Source organism: Panthera pardus, unplaced genomic scaffold (assembly GCF_024362965.1).
Source record: "Panthera pardus isolate Hobbes unplaced genomic scaffold, ASM2436296v1 HiC_scaffold_7, whole genome shotgun sequence".
NCBI classification, from domain to species: domain Eukaryota; kingdom Metazoa; phylum Chordata; class Mammalia; order Carnivora; family Felidae; genus Panthera; species Panthera pardus.
In genome coordinates, this window is record NW_026527002.1 from 49,461,243 (window position 1) to 49,481,364 (window position 20,122).

Here is a 20,122-nt window from a genome sequence, read left to right on the forward strand (position 1 = left end):
AGCTATAAGAAAATGGTAGTCTGGTAGCTGTGGAGAAAATTAATGTAAAGAAATCATTAGGCTTAACATATACTAAACGCAGATTGAATTATAAAAAGGACTTCCTTAATATTGATAACAAAAACACTGAAAGTCCTAAGAATAAACTCTTAAGAACGAAGATGATCTCTATAAAGTAAAATGCGAAACATGTCTAAAGGAAACAACCACAAAAAGAATGAATGGGCACCATTTTTACATAGGTACCATGATTTAGACAGAAGCTTTAACATGATAATGATGTCCAATTTCCCTAGGTTAATCTATAAAAATTAAAATTGTCTAGGGGTACCTGGGTGGCTCAGTTGGTTGTCTGACTTCGACTCATCATAATCTCAGTTCTTGAGTTCGAGTCCCGCGTCGGGCGCTGTGCTGACACGTTGTTTCCTGGAGCCTGCTTCAAAATCTGTGTCTCCTTCTCTCTGTCCCTCCCCCGCTCATGTTTTGTCTCTCTCTAATATAAATAAACATTAAAAAAAAAATGGTTCAAAAAACCCACATACTAATGGGACTTGTTTTGTGAGACTTGAGTAGGTCAATTCTAAAGTTCAAATGGAAAAATAAGCAAGAATATTTAAAACATTTAAACATTACAGTTATTAAAACAGTATAGGGCTAGTATAAAAAGAGAAGGGTAGATCAATTGAAGAGAATAGAATTGGAGTCTAGAAACATATCCAAGTAGTATATAAATTCTATGATAAAAGTGTCATTTCAAATAGTAAGGAAAGAATGTATTATTTAATAAAGAGCTGCAGGATAAAATTAACTGGGGAAAAAATGGAGCCTTAAATTCCGGACTGATCGTGATTTAAGTGGGAAAATTGAAATAAAAGAAATACCCAACTTTAGTTTTAATATTCAAACTTAAATAGATAACATTTTTCTCTTAAAAAAAGTACAAAGTATGCATAGTAGGTTACAATTTGTATTATTATATATGACATTTATATATAATGGACACATTTATGGATTTACATGGTACCTTTGGAGGGGTATACAGAATTTGGTATTGGTACTTGTCTCTTTGGAAGGGAACTAAAAGATGGGTGTCAGGGAAGGGGAGAGACTCACCTTTTACTGTTTGAACCAGGAAAATGTATTAGTTAATTATAGAAATTAAAATAGAAATGCCAGGAAACAAAACCAAGAAACCTATACAATATATTATTAGTAGGACCTAAATAAGATTAATTTGGTGATACAAATTCTGCTAGGAAAATATTCTATACGGGTCTGAAATGCATCTGAAAATCATACAAAGAGAACTAATTGAATTATTGCATCTTATAAGAAACATTAATTAAGAAGTTTTCTCAAAGGCAAATATATTCAGCTCCTTAGGAATTTTTACCCTCAAGTGCTGGTATAAGCTACCACCTTATTCTGAAGAAGACTGCCTGCCCTTCAATGTTCTTCTAGACACAGCGCAGTATTTTACGGCCTCAATCTGCACGTGCACCAAAATGCAACAAAAATAAAGAGCAACTCTGATTTAAAAAGTACCTCAAGGCAATACAAAAAAAGTGATTTTTAATTTTGGATACATATTAAAACATTTCAGTCAGTTCTTTCTGACAGCATAACACGACAAATACACAAGACCTCAAACATGCTTTAAAATGACATTCAGCAAAATATTGAAAATTTAATAAATAGCAATAATCACACACAAATACATATTTCATACTCAATCATTAAGCTATTAAAACAGACAGCTAAAGAATAAATAAACAAGAATAGACAATAAAAAAATATGCGGGGTTTGCAATTCATTCTACTTAAAAAAGGGGGGAGGATCTGAATGATTTCGTAATTTGCTTTCTGACGTGTAGCATGATCCTCCCCCGCAGTGAATAAAATATATCGAAAATCACTCTTACAATAATGCAGTCTTTAAATACAACAAATAAATATGAAACCAGCAAAGCAATTTCAAGTTGTAATAAAAACGCCCCCCCCCCAAAGCTATGGAAATATATAGTCATTGTGGTAGCAAATGACAGTATTGAAAGTGATAGTGCTTGTGCACTGAACTCATCTGTGACCTTGACATGACGTTAGTGCAAATCCCTAGGGTCCAATACAAGCATCACCCTGTACCAGGGAAGGACATTACCAGTTGGAACTTATCTTGTACAATTTTTGTACATTTTTTATAAAGTTCAAGATTTAATGCATAGTAGAATATCTTCATCTGCTTAATTCTGTCCCGAAATAGGGATGAAAAAAGAAATGACTTGGGATTTTACCATTTGGTTTGTACCATATTAGAGTATTAAAGTCAACATTAGAAAATCTATAAAAGAGTTTCACTTTTGCCATTAATTTTTCTAACTCTATCTAAATTTCACATCACAGAATGTTAAATGTAAGAGAAAAATTTGTAGACAAAGGTTTTTCCCTTTGAGAAAGCTCATATTATGATGAAATCCAATAATATTTAGACAGATGTTACCTAAATAAAAACTCAGGTGAATATAAGGGGCTTTTTTTTTTTTTTTGTACATTAACCACCTTGAAATGTGATATATTAAGTTACAAGATGTAATGGCAAAAAGCATAAAGGGTTCAATGAGAAGAAGGTATTATTTTGTACAAACAAATGTTTTAACATAGGATAGATAAACTGACAGTTGAATGAGTCAGCAGCCATACATCTACTGTGAACTACAGTACCAGGATAAAAACAATTAAAACGAATGGAAGAACATTATTGAACAACATGAATACATAATGCAATTTTAGCTGCTAAAATAGTAAACTCTAAAGTTCATAGAGTTACAAGTTGTTTAATTTAACCATGCAGGCTAATACATAATAATAAGAAATCACCCTGCATCTTTTTTGCTTTTAAATTAAAACTAGTTTAATTGTGAAGTTTACAAAACAACGAACGGATGCTGCTCCGACTCGTACATGGCCTCGCTCGCTGTGATCCGTACCTAACAAAGTAACAAAGCCTCATCGTCACTTGTTTCATTTTTCAGTGTTGCTTCCAAGCAAGTGTCTGGGATCTGGGCAGTGTGGACGACGCCACAGCGCGCGCAGGGGCCGTCTCGATTACTTGGCCTCGCTCCAGGGTTCGCTGCGCTGCATGGTTGTCTAAACCCTTGTCCTTGCTCCGAGGCAAGATCGAGAAGAGGTCTGGAGCAGTCATTCACATCCAAGTCTGAAGCTCCATCGGACACCGGAATTAGCATTTCAACATCATCATCTTCTTCTCTTCCGTTTGCCCCATGATCAAGCTGTCTCAAAGGACTCTGGTTCTGATTTACGGAGCTTGATCGCCCTAATGTAAAACGTACCCAACGCAGCCCCTGAGTCATACGACTTAGTGCACTTGTGAGCTGGTGCCTCGCAGGACTCACACCTGGGGGTTCTACACTTGTCACATCCCTTCCACTATCTGTGTGACCACCTCGGGTACTCTGAGTTGAGGAACTTCCACTTGCTCCCACTGTTGCTTCTACTGCTGTCGTGGGAGGGACTTTTTGGGGCAAAGGAGCTGCAACCCCACCAGATGCTCCTGCCGTATCTCTTCTCTCATTTTCTGTGTCTGTGTCGTCGGACTCCACAGAAAACAAACTTCTGTGAGCATGACTTCTTTCAGGTTCTCTGCTGGTACTCTGACTAGGGACAACCTCATCTCCATCTGCTGAGACCAAAGCCAACGACCCTGAATGACGTGATCTTGCAAAATTAAAAATACGATTCCAAATATTGCTGGATCTGCCTGCCATTGGAAGCCTGATCGAAGTGAATCCAAGCTGAGATCGTACTGCCAGCCTCAGGTTTTCCAAAACAGAAGCCTACAGAAAATAAGAGGAGATCGTAAGATCGCTAACAATGAAGTATTAACACAGAAAACATGCTTCTAACAAGAACATGTTGTGGGTAAAGACACTATTACTCATTGTTAGAGTCTATGAAGGATGAATTCAATTCTCTCATCTGTAAAGGTTCACCTACCACAGAATCTAATCTATAACTCGTACCATTGCTCACTTAAGATTTTCCTGACACTGCATTTTATACATACAACTTTAGAGTGATGTTTCATATCAATTACAACAACTATTTTATTTCAAAACTGGACGCTGTAATCCAATTCTAAAAGTGTGCCAAAGGGACAAAATTATTTGACACTGCTTTAGCTAGGAATGTAAACTAGGCTCTTTATCTGGTTTATGCCTTTCTTGTTTTTAAACACAGAACAAGTCAGACTTGATTTACAAGGTTGAAACTTCCCCAAACATGGTAAAGTTACATATATATATATTTCACAGCTGGTTCTCAAGGATTTGTTGAATGAATGGGTAGTGAAGATTGATTTATACTGTCATAAATAAGAGAATTAATTAATTTATAATACAGCACAGGAAACAAAGTTTAAGATTAATTTTTTTATAGCACTACAACACAACGGTATTTGAGACATTTGGACTCTTCTCAATCTTTAAAGATTAGGTTTTATTTTCTACAGCATAGCGTTAAGCATAAATTTTCACACCCTTATTCTTTGAAAATTTACTCATTTTCCTAGATGAATACATTAATGGGTTATTTTAAAAACATACAACATTTATATAAAACAGTCTTTAAGCTCCATCTAGTGGTTATAAAAAGGAGTATTCAAACTTGGAACAAACCCAGCTTTCATTTGTGGCATTTGGTATTTAAAATACAGTATTTCCAGGAAAAAATGGTGAGTTGACATATTCCCTTTCCAATGATGCTATAATTTCACCCTGCCAAAACGAATGGCTCTCCCTTTCCCTTCACAGAAGAAAAGAGTTTCCCTTGATAGCATGTGTTCTCCACCTCTCTTCAAGATGGGTATTAAACTTACTTGTAAGTCCCACATAGGCCTTTTGAACATAATATCAGGAATATAATTCACAGAAAGCAAAGGAACTACGATCATAGGAATATTTAATAATCTGACACAGACTGTCAATAAGAAATCTGAAGATCAGCATACACAGATTTGCTATACAAATGAGTCAGATTTTTCACCAATTAAGAAGTATCTAATTTTATATTAAAAAACAAACAAACAAAAAACCGGTTCACATCCCTAAGGAATTTCTCCATAGATGTGGTCCTCCCCATTTAGCATTTGAGTTCTAAGGCTTTCATGTGAGTACTATGTTATACCCAGCAGTGAAGAGAAGGCTCTTCAGATAAGCTTCCCTTTTATTCAGCTATTACCCATCGAGATCAACAATGCTCACTTTCACATTAGAGTCCGTCATAGTGAAGTTCTCTACTTAGAGTTAAAAGTCTGTTTAATTAAAATTAATTTTACATTAGATTCCTAATGTTTTAGGGATAATTTTACATACTTCTTCAGTTTATGAAAGAAGAAAGCATTCTTCAGAAAGCATTTCTATTTTTGAATGGGATGGGAATTTAGAATATTCTTTTTCTTTTTAAAGAAAATAATAATTGATAATTAATAACAAATTGATAATGTGTTACCAAAAGTTTGAAATTTGAAAGTTTAATCTCATAAATGGAATAAAATCTAGCTTACTATTCATAAACATTTTATTTTAAAACTTTGTTGAGTATAATTCCCTCATAAGGCTAAACTATAAACCTAAAGAACGGTGTAGTATGTAGTAAAGAATTAAATGTTATTCAGAGTGAGGTCTGACCTTTGCCATCTGCTTCTGGGATGTGACCTCTGAGCCCTTACAGCATCATCTCTGACAGGAGTGTCCTAGCCTGGGGCCTGGGGCCCGGGGCCAGCCAGATACAGATAACGCTGTGTCTAAGGTGGAGGCTCTAAGCCACACCAGCAGTGTGATGTAGGGTGGGCACTGGACTCGGCAGGATCAGTCAGTGCGCAGGGGCTAGAGACTGAGATCAGCCACATGCGCAGTTAATCATACCTGCATGGTGGAGCCACAGTAAAAACTCTGGAGGCTGCGTCTCGGGCGAGCTCCCTAGTTGGCAATATTCTGTGCACACTGTCATACACCCGTGTTGAGAGTGTAACACTGTCTTGACTTTGTGTGGAGACGACAGCTGGAAGATCTGGGTTTGGCACCCTCCTGAACCCTGTTCCAGGTGTCTTATTCTTTGGCTGAATTAATTTAGGTCTTTTCCCTGTAATTAACCATAACCCTGAGTATAAGAGCTTTCAGTGACCTCTGAGTCCATCTAGTGAACAGTCAAAACTGAAAATCATTTTGGGAACCTCAGAACTTATAATTTCTGTAAAGATGAGACCTGTTTGGTGTGGACTGTGCTTTCTTCAACTCCACAGTTAGCTGAACTCTTGGAGGCAGCTTCAGGGCATAGGGGTGGTAGGTGACAGATGGCAGATGATGGACTAGGTGGGTGGAGTTGACCATTGTTTGAGCTCCTACCTACAAAGAAACTTGCCACCTGGCAGGGCTGAGAATATATAGCTTTCTCTTATTTTGCACACAAAATTCTGACCAGTGGAACTTTTGAATTATTTACTTAGCAAGTTACACCTAGAGAAATGTTCTTAAAGCTATAAATTCTCACCAATATTTCTTAAAAGACTCAAATAAAGGTGACAGACTGTAGTCAGAAATCATATCTACCATAAAGAAAACGGTTTTCCATTTTGCACAGAATTAAATCACTGGGAAAATAATGTTTATCAATTTTTATAAATATTTCTGAATGAATTTACATTTTATTTTTTTTTTAATTTTTTTTTTTAACGTTTATTTATTTTTCAGACAGAGAGAGACACAGCACGAACGGGGGAGGGGCCAAAAGAGAGGGAGACACAGAATCGGAAGCAGGCTCCAGGCTCCGAGCCATCAGCCCAGAGCCCGAGGCGGGGCTCGAACTCGCGGACCGCGAGATCATGACCTGAGCTGAAGTCGGACGCTCAACCGACTGAGCCACCCAGGCGCCCCGAATTTACATTTTAAATGTATACACCCTTATGTCTTTATGAACCCTGGTATACTTTAGGCATTGAAAAAGAAATTTTTTAAAAAATGCTAATAGGACTTTATTTAATTTTAATTTTTTATATTTTTATTAAATTTATTTAGTTCTGAGAGAGAGAGTGAGAGTGAGCAAGGGGCAGAAAGAGAGGAAGAGAGAGGGAGAGAGAGATAATCCCATGCAGGCTCCTCACTGTCACTGCGGAGCCTGAAGAGGGGCTCAAGCTGACCGGATCTGGGGCTCAAACTCACGAACCATGAGTTCATGACCTGATGCTTCACTAACTGAGCCACCAAGGAGCCCCAAAATAGTGTTAATAGAACTTTAAAGAATTCGGAAACATTAATAAAATAATGAGTTACTATTTAAAGAAAATGATATGAATTCTTAAACACTGTACAATCCGGCTGTCAAGTTTTCCCTCAAGTCAGGTGGAAATATTAACTTCATTGCAATTACTTTTATTGTTAACTAGTTAATCTAATTATTGATATATTACTAGTTACTGTTTTTAAAAAAACCGGTATGAATTCTTAAACACTGTAAAATCTGGCTGTGAACAAAAGTTTTCCCTCTAGTCAGGTAGAAATGTTAACTTCATTGCAATTTACTTTTACTTATTAACTCATTAATCTAGCAGATTACTAATGTATTAATTTTAACGTTCATTCTTAAATCTTCTAGATGTTTAGTTCAAACAGAAAATAACTTACTAAACTTTACTTCTGAATTTTAATGCACCAAATTATCATAAATAGTAAAATGCTCAAGAATCACATAACAAAATCAGAAGAATGAAACCATTTGGTATTTTGTAGCATTTGTTAAAATACAATGAAACATAATTTCAAATCCTCCATATATTTAATAATCCTTGACTACAAGAATTATGACAAAGGTCCTTTACCATATATACAAATATAGAATTCATTTTAGGAAACAGAAATCATAAATTGCAACATACCTGATTAGGTGAACAAACAGGAAAATCTTCAACTGGTGGAATTAAACCCTGAGCAATCAACTGTCCATAAGAGGGAGGGGCTTCTCTTCTTAGCAGTTCTGCTTCCACTCTTGACAGCTGTGTTTCAAACGACCTGTTAGAGAAAACAGGGGAACAGAAAAGGTTAAAAAGGCAAGCTAAAATAATTTTTTAAATCAACAATGAAAAAAAGCTGAACCTTAATATATTTGACCGTTTTTAAAGCTTAGCCAACTAACATTTATTGGATATCTATAGCATTCTGACACTGAGAATACAAAGGCAAAAAGCCATGGGGCTTTCACTAGGAGCCTGGATCACTAAGTTTGAGTGAATTAGAAATTCCCGTAAAAGGTAAATATATTAGATCTTTAAAGCCCTAAGAACATAAGAGGTTTGAGACTTTAGGTGAAAGTAATCATCAAGTTCAACACATTTAGTTTTTAGATGAGGAAAAGAGTGAATGAGCCACCAGTACACTTTCTGGAATAGCTTGTTCTTATAAGACCTCAGACTCTTCACTGAGCTCTTATGCTGCAATGTAGTCAAAAGCTTTCTGGCCAAAGAGGCAGCATGATTACTTAGATACTGTGCATCTGCGTGTATCTATTAGCTTACCTGTTGGGTATATGAAGTCTTTTGTTGAATCTATTATTTGTAATTCTCCTGGAACTGAGGGTCACTGTCTCTACAACAGTGTCCTAAGGGACCTCTCTCTGCCATTAGCTTCTCCCAAGTCCAATCTATCCCACACCACGTGGAAGAAAACCCTCTCTGAAGGTCACCTTTTAATACTTAACCATTTCTTAATTAACTGAGAACTCTTGACACACGGCTGTCATGGACCTGAGGCACTAGCCCCATGTTCCAAGTTTTAACTTTTAGCCCTTGATATGTATCTTAGGCTCCAGATGAAATGAAGTATGTGATACTTCTCCAAGCAATGCTAGGCATTCCTACTTTCATGCATTTTCCCAGGCTATTTTTTTCAACTACAATATCTTTTCCCTGTCTACATTCTACTTGTAGATTTCAAATGGCACTTGTTCAATAAAAGCCTTTCCATTCCCCCCCATCAGATTAGGTTAACTTTTGACTTTTCTTCTATACTTTGTTTTACAGCTTTTCTACCATTTATATTTTTGCCATCTTATTCCACTCACCAATGCCTTCCTCCTAACTGTACAGTGCCTGTGAAATTATGCCTTATTCATTTTTCTACTCATCCGTATTGTGCTTTGAACCTAGTAGGTTCTCAAATATTTAGAATTGAATTCTTACTTACAAAAATACAGGTTAAAACACTACAAGTGAATATTGCAGCTTGCAAAATTCCTACAAAATAATCTGAAAACAAAAACTAGTAAATACCAGTTCTTAAGTATTTATTAGTTTTTAAAATATATTTTTAAATGTTTATTTTTGGAGGAGAGAGAAACAGTGTGAGTGGGGGAGGGGCAGAGAGAGAGGGAGATACAGAATCCAAAGCAGGCTCCAGGTTCTGAGCTGTCAGCAGAGAGCCTGATGTGGGGCTCTAACTCACAAACTGCGGGATCATGACCTGAGCCAAAGTCGGATGCTTAACTGACCGAGCCACCCAGGTGCCCCATCTAAGTATTAGTTTTTATGTGTTTAGCCTCTTGAGTCTTAGCCTTTTCACACTGATTTACAAACCATAAAAGATATTTATCTATTTCCCAAAATAGTATGAGACCAAAGTATACTGCTGATCACACTTAAAGTACTGTTGCAAATACTGGGGCCATGTTTATTGCAGAAGCCATAACCACTACAATTTTGTCTTGATACTGACCTTCGTTCAAACATTCTCAGAGAATAAAGCTTACAGGTACATCCCAATGCAATGACCAGTAACAAGCCACAGATAAGGCTGCCTATGACGGCTGCAGTTATGACTCTGGTAGGCACAATTACGGGGCAATTCTCCTCATCGCTGCCGTCGCCGCAGTCATCCTGGGAATCACACACCCAGCTTTCAAACACACAACGATTGTTTTTACAATGAAAATTTCCTGGCTGGCAAAAAAAGCAGTTTTTTTCATCGGAGCCATTTGGGCAATGATTCTGGTAGTTGCAGCGATCAGAACGAGGATAACAGACACCATTTCGGGAACAGGGAAATTCTTCCTTTTGGCACATGGTGCAATTTATTTCATCCCTTCCATTTGGGCAATGCCAATACCCATCACAACGCTGCTGTTCTGTGTAACACCCCCAGTTACCCCCACAGGGTATTTCCCACGGCAAACAGAAGCCATCTACTTGGTAAGTTGCATTAAATCCCCTTGCGGCGTTCACTTTATCAGCACAAAAATGTACCCTGATCTGTCCAGAAGAAGAAACAACTGTGAGAGGTGCGTGAGAATCAAAAGCAGTTAACACACGCAAAAGTTTGTGTGGATTCTCCTCCAATCCATCATATATTTTGACGTAATCGCCATAACCAGTACCATCAAGTTTAAAGTCAGTGAAGCGTAAAATGACTTTACGATGATCACCAGTGTCTATTAACCAGGTGCAATTGCTTCCAGGAGGATAAAAGTCTGGATAGTTGGGAGAATTGAAAGTACCATAAAAATATTTTAGCCACTGTCCACAAGTTGGCACATCACAGTCTATCTCATCTCCTAGGTCAAGGCAGTCAATGTTGCCATCACATTTTAAAGACTCAGGGAGGCAAGTGTAAACCTTGGTAAACCGAGACAGACACTGGAACTGGTTGTAGGCACAGGGCTGAAAAGAAGCAGCCGTTGGGGGACCAGCTTCTTTGGCACAGATCTCTTCATCGGAACTATCTCCACATTCGTCCATGTTATTACATTTCCAGGCTTCTGGTATACACTTCCCGTTGCCACAGCGGAACTGATCGCAAGCACAGCTTGGTTCTTCAGACTTCCCTGGGAGGATGTGGGGAGGACGGAGATGGAAGAAGGGAGAAAAAAACATACTCTTTGAAAAGATATATAACAGTAAGTGACACTTTTATAATAAATATTAACTAAGCCCAAGTGATAGGGTTTAAAAAAATCTTATTTTACAAAATAGATCAGTTCTAGTGGCAAACTAATATTGGCTCACTAATTACTCAACAGTCCAATTCATTAAACACTTATTGTTTGTTCCACGAAGACCTTAGTATTTTGATCTAAAGCGAAGAGAACACAAACTGAGGGGTTGCTGGAGGGGAGGTGGGTGGGGAATGGGCATTAAGGAGGGCACCTGTTGTGATAAGCACTGGGTGTTATATGTAAGTGATGAATCACTGAATTCTACACCTGAAACTAAAATTATACTGGGTGTTAACCAACTGGAATTTAAATAAAATCTTGGGGGAACAAAGAACAATTCTGCTTTTGTAGAGAACTCTCTTACTGCAGGACATTTACTGATATGATACAAGACACTTGAGCCAATAGACTGCACTGCCTAAAATTTGAAAATAATTTATTGCATAAACATCATTAGAATATTTTCAAATGAAGAAAAATTTACCCACAATAATCACCTTTCAAATCAATTTTTTTCCTATTTTTCATATCCTTTTCTAGTTCTTGTTTATGTCTATATCTATATACATACACACAATATTTTGCTGTATGTGTCCTACAGTATATTTTGTAATCCTATTCTTTAGAACCAAATTTCTGCTAAGATTATTGTAAGATTAACTTTATACACGGTTCATAATGATTCATGTGACCATAACACAACACTGCCACTTTATATTTCTATTGTTTTACACAACTGCATGAATTTGAGTTATGTTATAAATTCATTCATCAAATTAGCAGGGGCAAGGAGAGAGGAAAAAACCTGAAATACCTACAGAATTCCAATTATTGTAGTGTACAATGCTAAATATACACCAATAGTGAGGCATGGAAAGAAAATCAAACATTAGCTCCTGACAGTTCCCCAAACTGACAGTGTTTGGGATAATACATCTCCATTAACTTCTTATTTATTGGTAAGCAGGTGACAGAAAATGTGCTTCGAAAGCTAAATAAGTATTACAAAGACTGTGTTTTTAAGAAAAAAAAGCTAAAGGACAAGTACAAATTTCAGAAGATACAAAATGATTTTCAGCAAAAAAGTAGATATAATTTAAAGAGGTGAAAGAAGATTTGATACTACAAACTAGGAAGGTGGAACAGAGTGGTCTTTTTTGCGAAGCTGTGAAGACCATGGTAATTCAGACACACAAAAACATATTCTGAAGTAACTTTCAGGATGTCAGTAAACACTTGAGGGAAAAAAAGACTTACTTAAATTTTTTTAGTGTTTATTTTTGAGAGAAAGAAAGAGAGAGAGAGAGAGAGAGAGAGAGCGCTGGAGAGGGGCAGAGAGAGAGGGAGACACAGAATCTGAAGCAGGCTCCAGGCTCTGTGCTGACAGCACAGAATTCAATGCGGGGCTCTGACTAATGAACTGTGAGATTATGACCTGAGCTGAAGTCGGATGCTTAACCAACTGAGCCACCCAGACACCCCAAAAAGACTTAATTTTAAAATTAAGTATTTAATTAAAGTAATTAATTAAAGTAATTGATGTATTTAAAATTTGAAAACAAAATTGACCTTAGTTTATAAAATTAATCAGTTCATTAGAATATACAAAACACCTGTATGAGGCCGTGCTGTGCTTTAGGGCACCTGAACCTTCTTCAATCTCAACCCCCTTTTTTTTTTTAAATGTTTATTTTTGAGAGAGAGACAGAGAGAGAGACAGATACAGAGTGTGAGCAGGGGAGGGGCAGAGAGAGAGGGAGACACAGAATCTGAAGGAGGCTCCAGGCCTGAGCTGTCAGTATAGAGCCCGACATGGGGCCCGAACTCATAAACCGCAAGATCATGACTTGAGCCGAAGTCGGATGCTTAACCGACTGAGGTACCCAGGCGCCCCTTCAATCTCAAGCTTCTTAAGGTCTAGTCACAATTAGATATTGTTTAGAAGACTAGCCCCAAAGTGACTTCGTACTTAACACTACAGAATTCTGTTCATTTTCTTTTTTTTTTTTTTTAAAAACACACCTGAAAAATATGCCAGTCTGAAACCCTTTCTAGAAATACTGTCATCGGAATGGAACCTGATCCAGACGTGGTCTTGTGAAGAAATATATGGTGGTGGAACTGTCGAACCACAGGCTCTGTAACTTTCGATATTCTTGTATGTTTCTATTGTCAACCAGTCCAAACTGCATCTTCTGGACCCTTGAATATCAAAATCCTGAAAGCTACAAGTAAAAAGTCAGAAAAGGCTATTAACAAGGGTAATTTGGGGGAAAAATTTCACTTAATAATACTTAATAACTGAGGACTTTATTATAAGCCTTCGTTCAATATTCATTGATTTTCCTGGGTTTCCAGGCATACAGCCATATCATCAGCAAATAATAATACTGTTTCTATGTTCCTAATGTTTGTATCTCTTTCTCAGATTCCTGAACAATACTTCTTCATAAAAAATACCAGATTCCAAAATAATGCTAAAAAAACATAGGTAATAGTTGGCACCTTGTTCCTTTTTCTTCTTTGTGTGTGTTTAGGAAGGACCACTTCTAATTCAGAATATCCTAAATTATTCTGTATTTGAACCAGAAACACCACACCTAATCTGATAAGCTAAAGTGAAAAAGAGAAAGTCAGCCTCCTCTTAGATTAGACTGGTTCGTCTGCTTGCTTAGTGAGAAGCTTATAGCTTACACTTTCAGGAGATCAAATAACATAAATCTGAGCAAAGTAAAAAAGTTAAAAGTGAACAAACAAAAAATCTTTATCAGTGAAAAACCCCTAAGTTTGGAAAGACTTCTTTTTTTTTTTTAACATAAGTTACATTATAGTCAAACATTGTCTTGTAGTTCACAAAATATGGGCATGCATTAAAAGGTATCAAAAAGCACACACAAAATTAGCTACTGCTATGAAAAAAGAGAAACTAAAATATTATTTTCCAATAACATGTCTCCACCAAAAAGGGAGTATCTGACTTTACCTCCTTGCCTCTGCCTTAATCCAAGTGATAAAGAAGTTAATTATCCAAGGATTATTACATGAGGATATTTCCTCTTTAAGTATTCTGAGTAACTACAACAAAGGCTGACAGATAATTTGTTTCTAATTTCTCATTATTATGAACAATGCTTTAAAGAACCCTTATACATGTATCTCTACACGAGCAAATATTTCTCTAGGGCAAATTTTTCTAGAGGTAGAATTGCTAGGTCAAAACACAAAATTCCACTTTAAATTTGATAGACACTGACAGAAATATTTATACCAACTCACTCCCACTGAATGTATGTGAAAGTACTTTATATTAATGATAAAATATTTATCATTGTTCCATTTTACATTTCCTTATTTACCGAGATGGAAACACTTTTTCCAGTTTACTATTTCTTTTCCTATGAATTGCCTTGCTATATCATCCTTTACCCATCAGAAGTTTTTCTTATTCATTTAAAAATTCTTTACGTTGAACAAACACGTCCCTATTTGGGGGCATGTCTGTAACACAAGACGTATGTACTGATATCCACACGTGCATTCTCTCAATAAATAGCTGGTGAGGTAACTCCTGTTAACTTCAGTCATTAGTTGGCATGAACTGACATCTCTCATTGTGGTTTTATGTGCACTTCTCTGAAGACTAATGATGTTGAACATCTTTTCATGTGCTTATTGGCCGTTCTTACATCTTCTGTGAAGTGTCTGTTCAAGTCTTTTGCCCATTTAAAAAAATTGGGTTGTCTTCTTGAGTTATAAAAATTAATTTTATATTCTGGATTCAAGTTCTTTGTTAGATATGTGTATTGATAATTTTCTTCTAGTCTATATAAATTGCCCTTTCATTGTATCTTTTAATGATCAGAGGGTGTTTTTTTTTTAAATTTTTAAAGTTGTTTTGAGTTTGAGCGAGAGAGAGAGAGAGAGAGAGAGAGAGAGCGAGCATGAGCAGGGAGAGGGGCAGAGGGAGAGAAAGAGGGGAGAGAGAAAGAGAGAGACACTGTTAAGCAAGGCTCCATGCTCAGTGCGGAGCCCCACAGGGGGCTCAATCCCATGATTCTGGGATCATGACCTGAGCCAAAATCAAGAGTTGGACTCTCAACCAACTGAGCTACCCAAGCTCCCTGAGCAGAGATTTTTAGTTTTGATGAAGCCTATTTTTCCTTTTATGTTCAGTGTTTTTAGTGTCCTCTCTAAAATATCTTTGCCTACCCCAAGATATTCAACAATGTTTTCTCCTAATGTTTTATATGAGTTTTAGTTTTTACATTCACATCTAGGATTTATCTTGAATTAATTTTTGTGTGTTCTCAGAGGCAGGTCAAGATTCTTACACTTATTTTCTTCTATCATGCATGGAACATCCTGGTCTGGTCATCCTGCACTTGTGGAGGGAGGCTTGGCTCAGCTTTGCCCTTATTTAGTCTTAGGTGAACTCTTTATTTTAGGACATTGTCTTTACCTATGACATTTCTGTGGTTTCAATGAAATCCCAAGGTATTTAACAAGCTCGTCAAACTCAGCAAGTTTCAGACTCCAAACTCTGTCTCAGCTACACCACACAGGCACTGAAATCCTTGCGTAGCTTTCTACAAGGCTCCTGGGAGTCTCTTAAGCATGCACAGTTCAGAAAACAGCAAGGAATTTGAGAAGAATTTATATGTAGATGTAAGGACTTCCTACATTGGAGCTCTCTCCTTTTTGGATTTGCCTTTTCAATTTCCAGCTACTCTGACAGCCTCAACTCCACCCTGTGATACAACCACAAGCTGACAAGACTGTGGCAGTCTGCTTGAGTTGTAGTTACTACATTCTGCACGGATTAGGGAACAGACAGGAAGCAAACATATCTCACCAGTGTGGATCCCTTCTTTTAAGAGTTTAATCCCCTCCAGTTTCCTCCAGCTTCTGATTACTCTCCAGTGCCTTTGAGTAGTTTTTAAAAAACTTTTATCCAAAGTTGATAACTGTTTATGGGAGGGCTAGTCAGATTCAAGCTAAGGAATCCGTTAGTATGTTTTTATCCATTAAAATGTTTAAGATTGAGGAAAGCTGGATCCTTGTCCAGAACAAAAGAAATATCTATTCATGCATACGCTATTGGATTAATTTTGCTAATATTTCATTTAGAATTTAAAAGATCCATTTAAAAGCAAAATTAGTTTTTCGGTTTTCTTTTTTTTAATGCTTCACAGTAGTTTATATAACAAAGACTGTTCACATACCTGGGCCATCTATTTCAAGTATAGATCTAGAGTTGAAAATTTTAATTTCTTCGTTTTTTGGTTTAATCAGCTTTTTCTAAACTGGTATTGAGTCACTTTGATCATTTAAATTTTTGTAGAAATTACCATTTTATCTTGACAGTAAAATTTATTGGTACAAAGCTGTAAATCGTACTTTATTACATTAAACAAATTTCATGTTTGTGGTCTTTATATTTGCTTAGATTTTCTGTGGAGATAGCACAGTACTGGAAAAAAAAGGAGAGACTCATCTCTTCCTTCCGATTTTTTGTATTACTAATTCTATTTATCATCTTGTTGCATTTTCTGAGGGTTCTGGTACAAGCAGTGAAAACATGCGTCATCGTTCTGGCCCTTGGCACTAAAATTAACTTCAATATTAAGTTTGATTTAAAATTTTTTTAACAGATAACCTTTCATCAGATTAAGGATTTCCTTATCTATTCATTTAGTAACACCTGCCTGTAAAATTACTCAGGTTTAGAATCTTATTCTGAACGTTGATCCGATTTCTTTAGCGAATATTGATTTAATTAGCTTTCTAATTCTTGTTGAACCAATTTTGGTAATATACATTTTCCAGAAAATGGTCCGATTCATCTAACTGTATAATAATGTTACCACAAACTACTTGTAATATTCCCGTATGACTTTTAAAATCTCAAGAAATTAAAAAAAAAAAAAAAGGGGGGGGGGCGCCTGGGTGGCTCGGTCGGTTAAGCATCCGACTTCAGCTCAGGTCACGATCTCGTGGTCCGTGAGTTCGAGCCCCGCGTCGGGCTCTGTGCTGACTGCTCAGAGCCTGGAGCTGTTTCGGATTCTGTGTCTCCCTCTCTCTCTGACCCTCCCCCATTCATGCTCTGTCTCTCTCTGTCTCAAAAATAAATAAACGTTAAAAAAAATTTTTTTTTAAATCTCTATTATTGTATTTGTAGTTATAGACACTTTTGCTCACTTTTATTAGTACCTTTTCCTTTTCTTCTTCAGTCTTGCTTTCAGATTTGTCTATTTTCCCCAAGTTTTCAGAAAGCCTGTTTTTTGTTTTATTGAATCTTATTGTTAATTCATTCTATTTTTTTCTGATCATATTATTTTTTCTACTTAAGATTTCACCTGGAATTTTCCTTCTAAACTCCTGAGTAAATGGGGAGCTCATTTATTTCATATCCTACTTATTTCAATGCATTAAAGGCTGTAAATTTTTCACAAGGTACTCTACCAATGTTTTAATATATAATACTTTTATTATGGTTATTTTCAAAATATTTTATGAGTACAGTACCACTGTGATTTCCAGCATTAATGCAGGAGTTATTTAGGAATATGTTTCCAAACATATGGGTTTTTTATTGTGGTTTCTAATTTAATTGCATTGTGGTCAGAGAACACATTCTGAATGATGTAAAGTCTTAAAAAATGGAATTCAGAGTTCCTTTGTGGTTTAATACATTATCAATTTCTTATAAATGTTCCATATGTCTTTGAAAAGAATATATATATTCTCTATTCATTGAAATAAGTAGAATCACTATACACATATATAATACATGTTCCTACTGGATTAAGCTTGTTAATTTTGTTTATCAAATCTTCTATCTTTACTAATTTTTTTTCTGTTTAATCTATTAAATTCTAATTAAAGGTATGTTTATAAACTTCCACTAACTGGCTTAGTCAAACTTGCTTGATAATTCCCCATATTTTGCTACTTTGACTGTATTTTAGACTGTGTTAGGAGGTATACAAAGTTTACCAAGATTATATCTTCCTAGTGGCTTATTCCATTTGTTACTAATATTTTGTGTTTTAAGCTCAATTATATCTAATGTTAATCTTCCTACACTAGCTTTCTCTTTCTCAGTATTTCTGAAGTTTCTTTTTTTATCCCCACCCCCCTTTTTAAACTTTCTGTGTTAGTTTTGTTTTAGTATGTTCTTAGAAGCCCTTTATAGGGGGATTATACCAATCAACAAACCAATAAACCCGATCAGATGGTCTATCTTTTAAAGGTTCAATGAGCTTTTTCCTGAATGGCCTTTCTATTAGAGTTCTAATTTTCCTCCTTTCTTCTTTTGTATTCGTAGGTTTTGGGTTTTTTTTTTTTAAGTTTCTTTTACTTTTACTCAAGACTGCTTTCTATTGTTTCAGGAGTTATCTTTTGATGTTGTAATTCAAATACTAAAACATACTTTTGTTCTAATAAAGTCCAAGTAAGAGTATTCAGTGTTTCTATTCTCCTCTCAAAATGTCAAATTTGGTGGAAAAATTTACAACCTTATTTTCACTAATCTCTAACTGAAATTTGAAATTTCACTTATGAATATAAACAAACCATTATAGTATTTACAGTACCTGTCACTCTGTTACCAACAGAAATCACAGATATTTACACATTACATTTCAGTTTTAATAGATACCTAGAATCACTATTTACACTCAAAATCACCTTGGAATTACAGTAGTTGTTAGAACCATCACTTACTAATATGTTAATAAATAAGCATGTATTACTATATTACATATTTGTAAAAAATATCAGATAGCTTTGTTCAATATAATTGGTTCCCTTTGTAATGGTGTGTATTATGATTTATGAGTTTAAAACATTCTGGGAAAGGATCTATAGATTTCATTAACTACCAAAGTGTTCACAGCATAAAAAATGTAAGGAAAAAAAAAACCCTGATGCACTTGTTGTGATGAGCACTGGGTGAAACTAATGTAACATCGTAGTTAACTATGTTGGAATTAAAATAAAATAAACAAAAAAAACCCACCCTGATATAGTAAGTTTATCACGTCTGGAGTAAATTTGTGTTTGCATTTTGTGGCTGTTTCTGTCAGTATTAACATTTTCCATACATTTTGGAAATAAGGCTTATTCTTTAGACGCTTTTCTGGCTTACTCTCTCTCCTTTTAATCCATTCTCTCTCTATATTCTTCCACAGCTTGTGTTTTATAGTTACTTCCAACTGGGTCTGCATTCCAGAACAGTCTTAACATGGTGGTTCACAGCATTATAGGTCCTGTCACGGAGTCATTAGGTGGCCTGGTTAAATTCCTATTTGTTAGGGTATGTCTTCCCACTTCTTTAAGTTCTCAGCCCCATACAAACTCAGGCAGTGGTTAGTAGAAGTTCTTTTCAGCCTTCTTTCTTGAGCACAATAGCCTGACTCCAGTCCCTGGCTTCAAGCAAGCAATTAGAATCTAATCCTCTATCTTTTCTTGATAAGATGGCCTTTGTTGATTTTGGTAGGTTTCAAGGGAGAGGAGTAAGGTAAAAATGCCTTTACATTACCATCTTTAACCAGTTTAAAAAAATTTTTTTTGAAGTCTGTTTATTTTTGATAGAGAATCAGAACGTGAATGGGGGAGGACAGAGAGAGAGGGAGACAAAGAATCTGAAGCCTGCTCGAAGGTCTGAACTGCTAGCACAGAGCCTGATGTGGGGCTTGAACTCACAAACTGTGCAATCACGACCTGAGCTGAAGTCAGACGCTTAACCAACTGAGTCACCCAGGCACCCCTAACCAGTTTTTACAAGGACAGCTCTAAATATTGCTTATAGTCTATAATTTTAGTTTCCCTCCTTTATCTAGATTTTAATTTTATTTTAAACTCAGGAATGAATGTTTTCTTTTTATCAAATGCTTTAAAACATCTGTCTATTCTAGATAATCATATACTTTTTCTTTGACTTGTTAATATGGTAAATTAATTTAAAATTTTCTAATAGTGACTGACTTGTATGTCTAAATGAGCCGCATTTGATTATGGTATAAATTTCTTTTGAACAATTTAGGATTACACCAATATTCACAAGTGAAACTTGGTTGTCTTTGTATGTATGTGACCCTTCTCAAGTTTGGTGTTACCATGACAATGA

General features: G+C 36.0%; 1 protein-coding gene across 2 annotated transcripts in view; it reads right to left on the reverse strand.

The window, feature by feature from the left end:
• Positions 1-1,555: 1,555 nt before the first annotated feature.
• The window catches only part of LRP12 (LDL receptor related protein 12), a 74,125-nt gene continuing 55,558 nt past the window's right edge, over positions 1,556-20,122 (reverse strand). For both annotated transcript variants that reach the window (XM_019467884.2, XM_019467883.2), the window contains 4 exons: positions 13,015-13,217; positions 9,777-10,881; positions 7,946-8,078; positions 1,556-3,851 (listed from right to left, as the gene is read on the reverse strand). In XM_019467884.2, the coding sequence (XP_019323429.2) occupies positions 2,985-3,851; positions 7,946-8,078; positions 9,777-10,881; positions 13,015-13,217 (2,308 nt within the window). In that variant the 3' untranslated portion in view covers positions 1,556-2,984. The remainder of the gene's footprint in view (positions 3,852-7,945; positions 8,079-9,776; positions 10,882-13,014; positions 13,218-20,122) is intronic.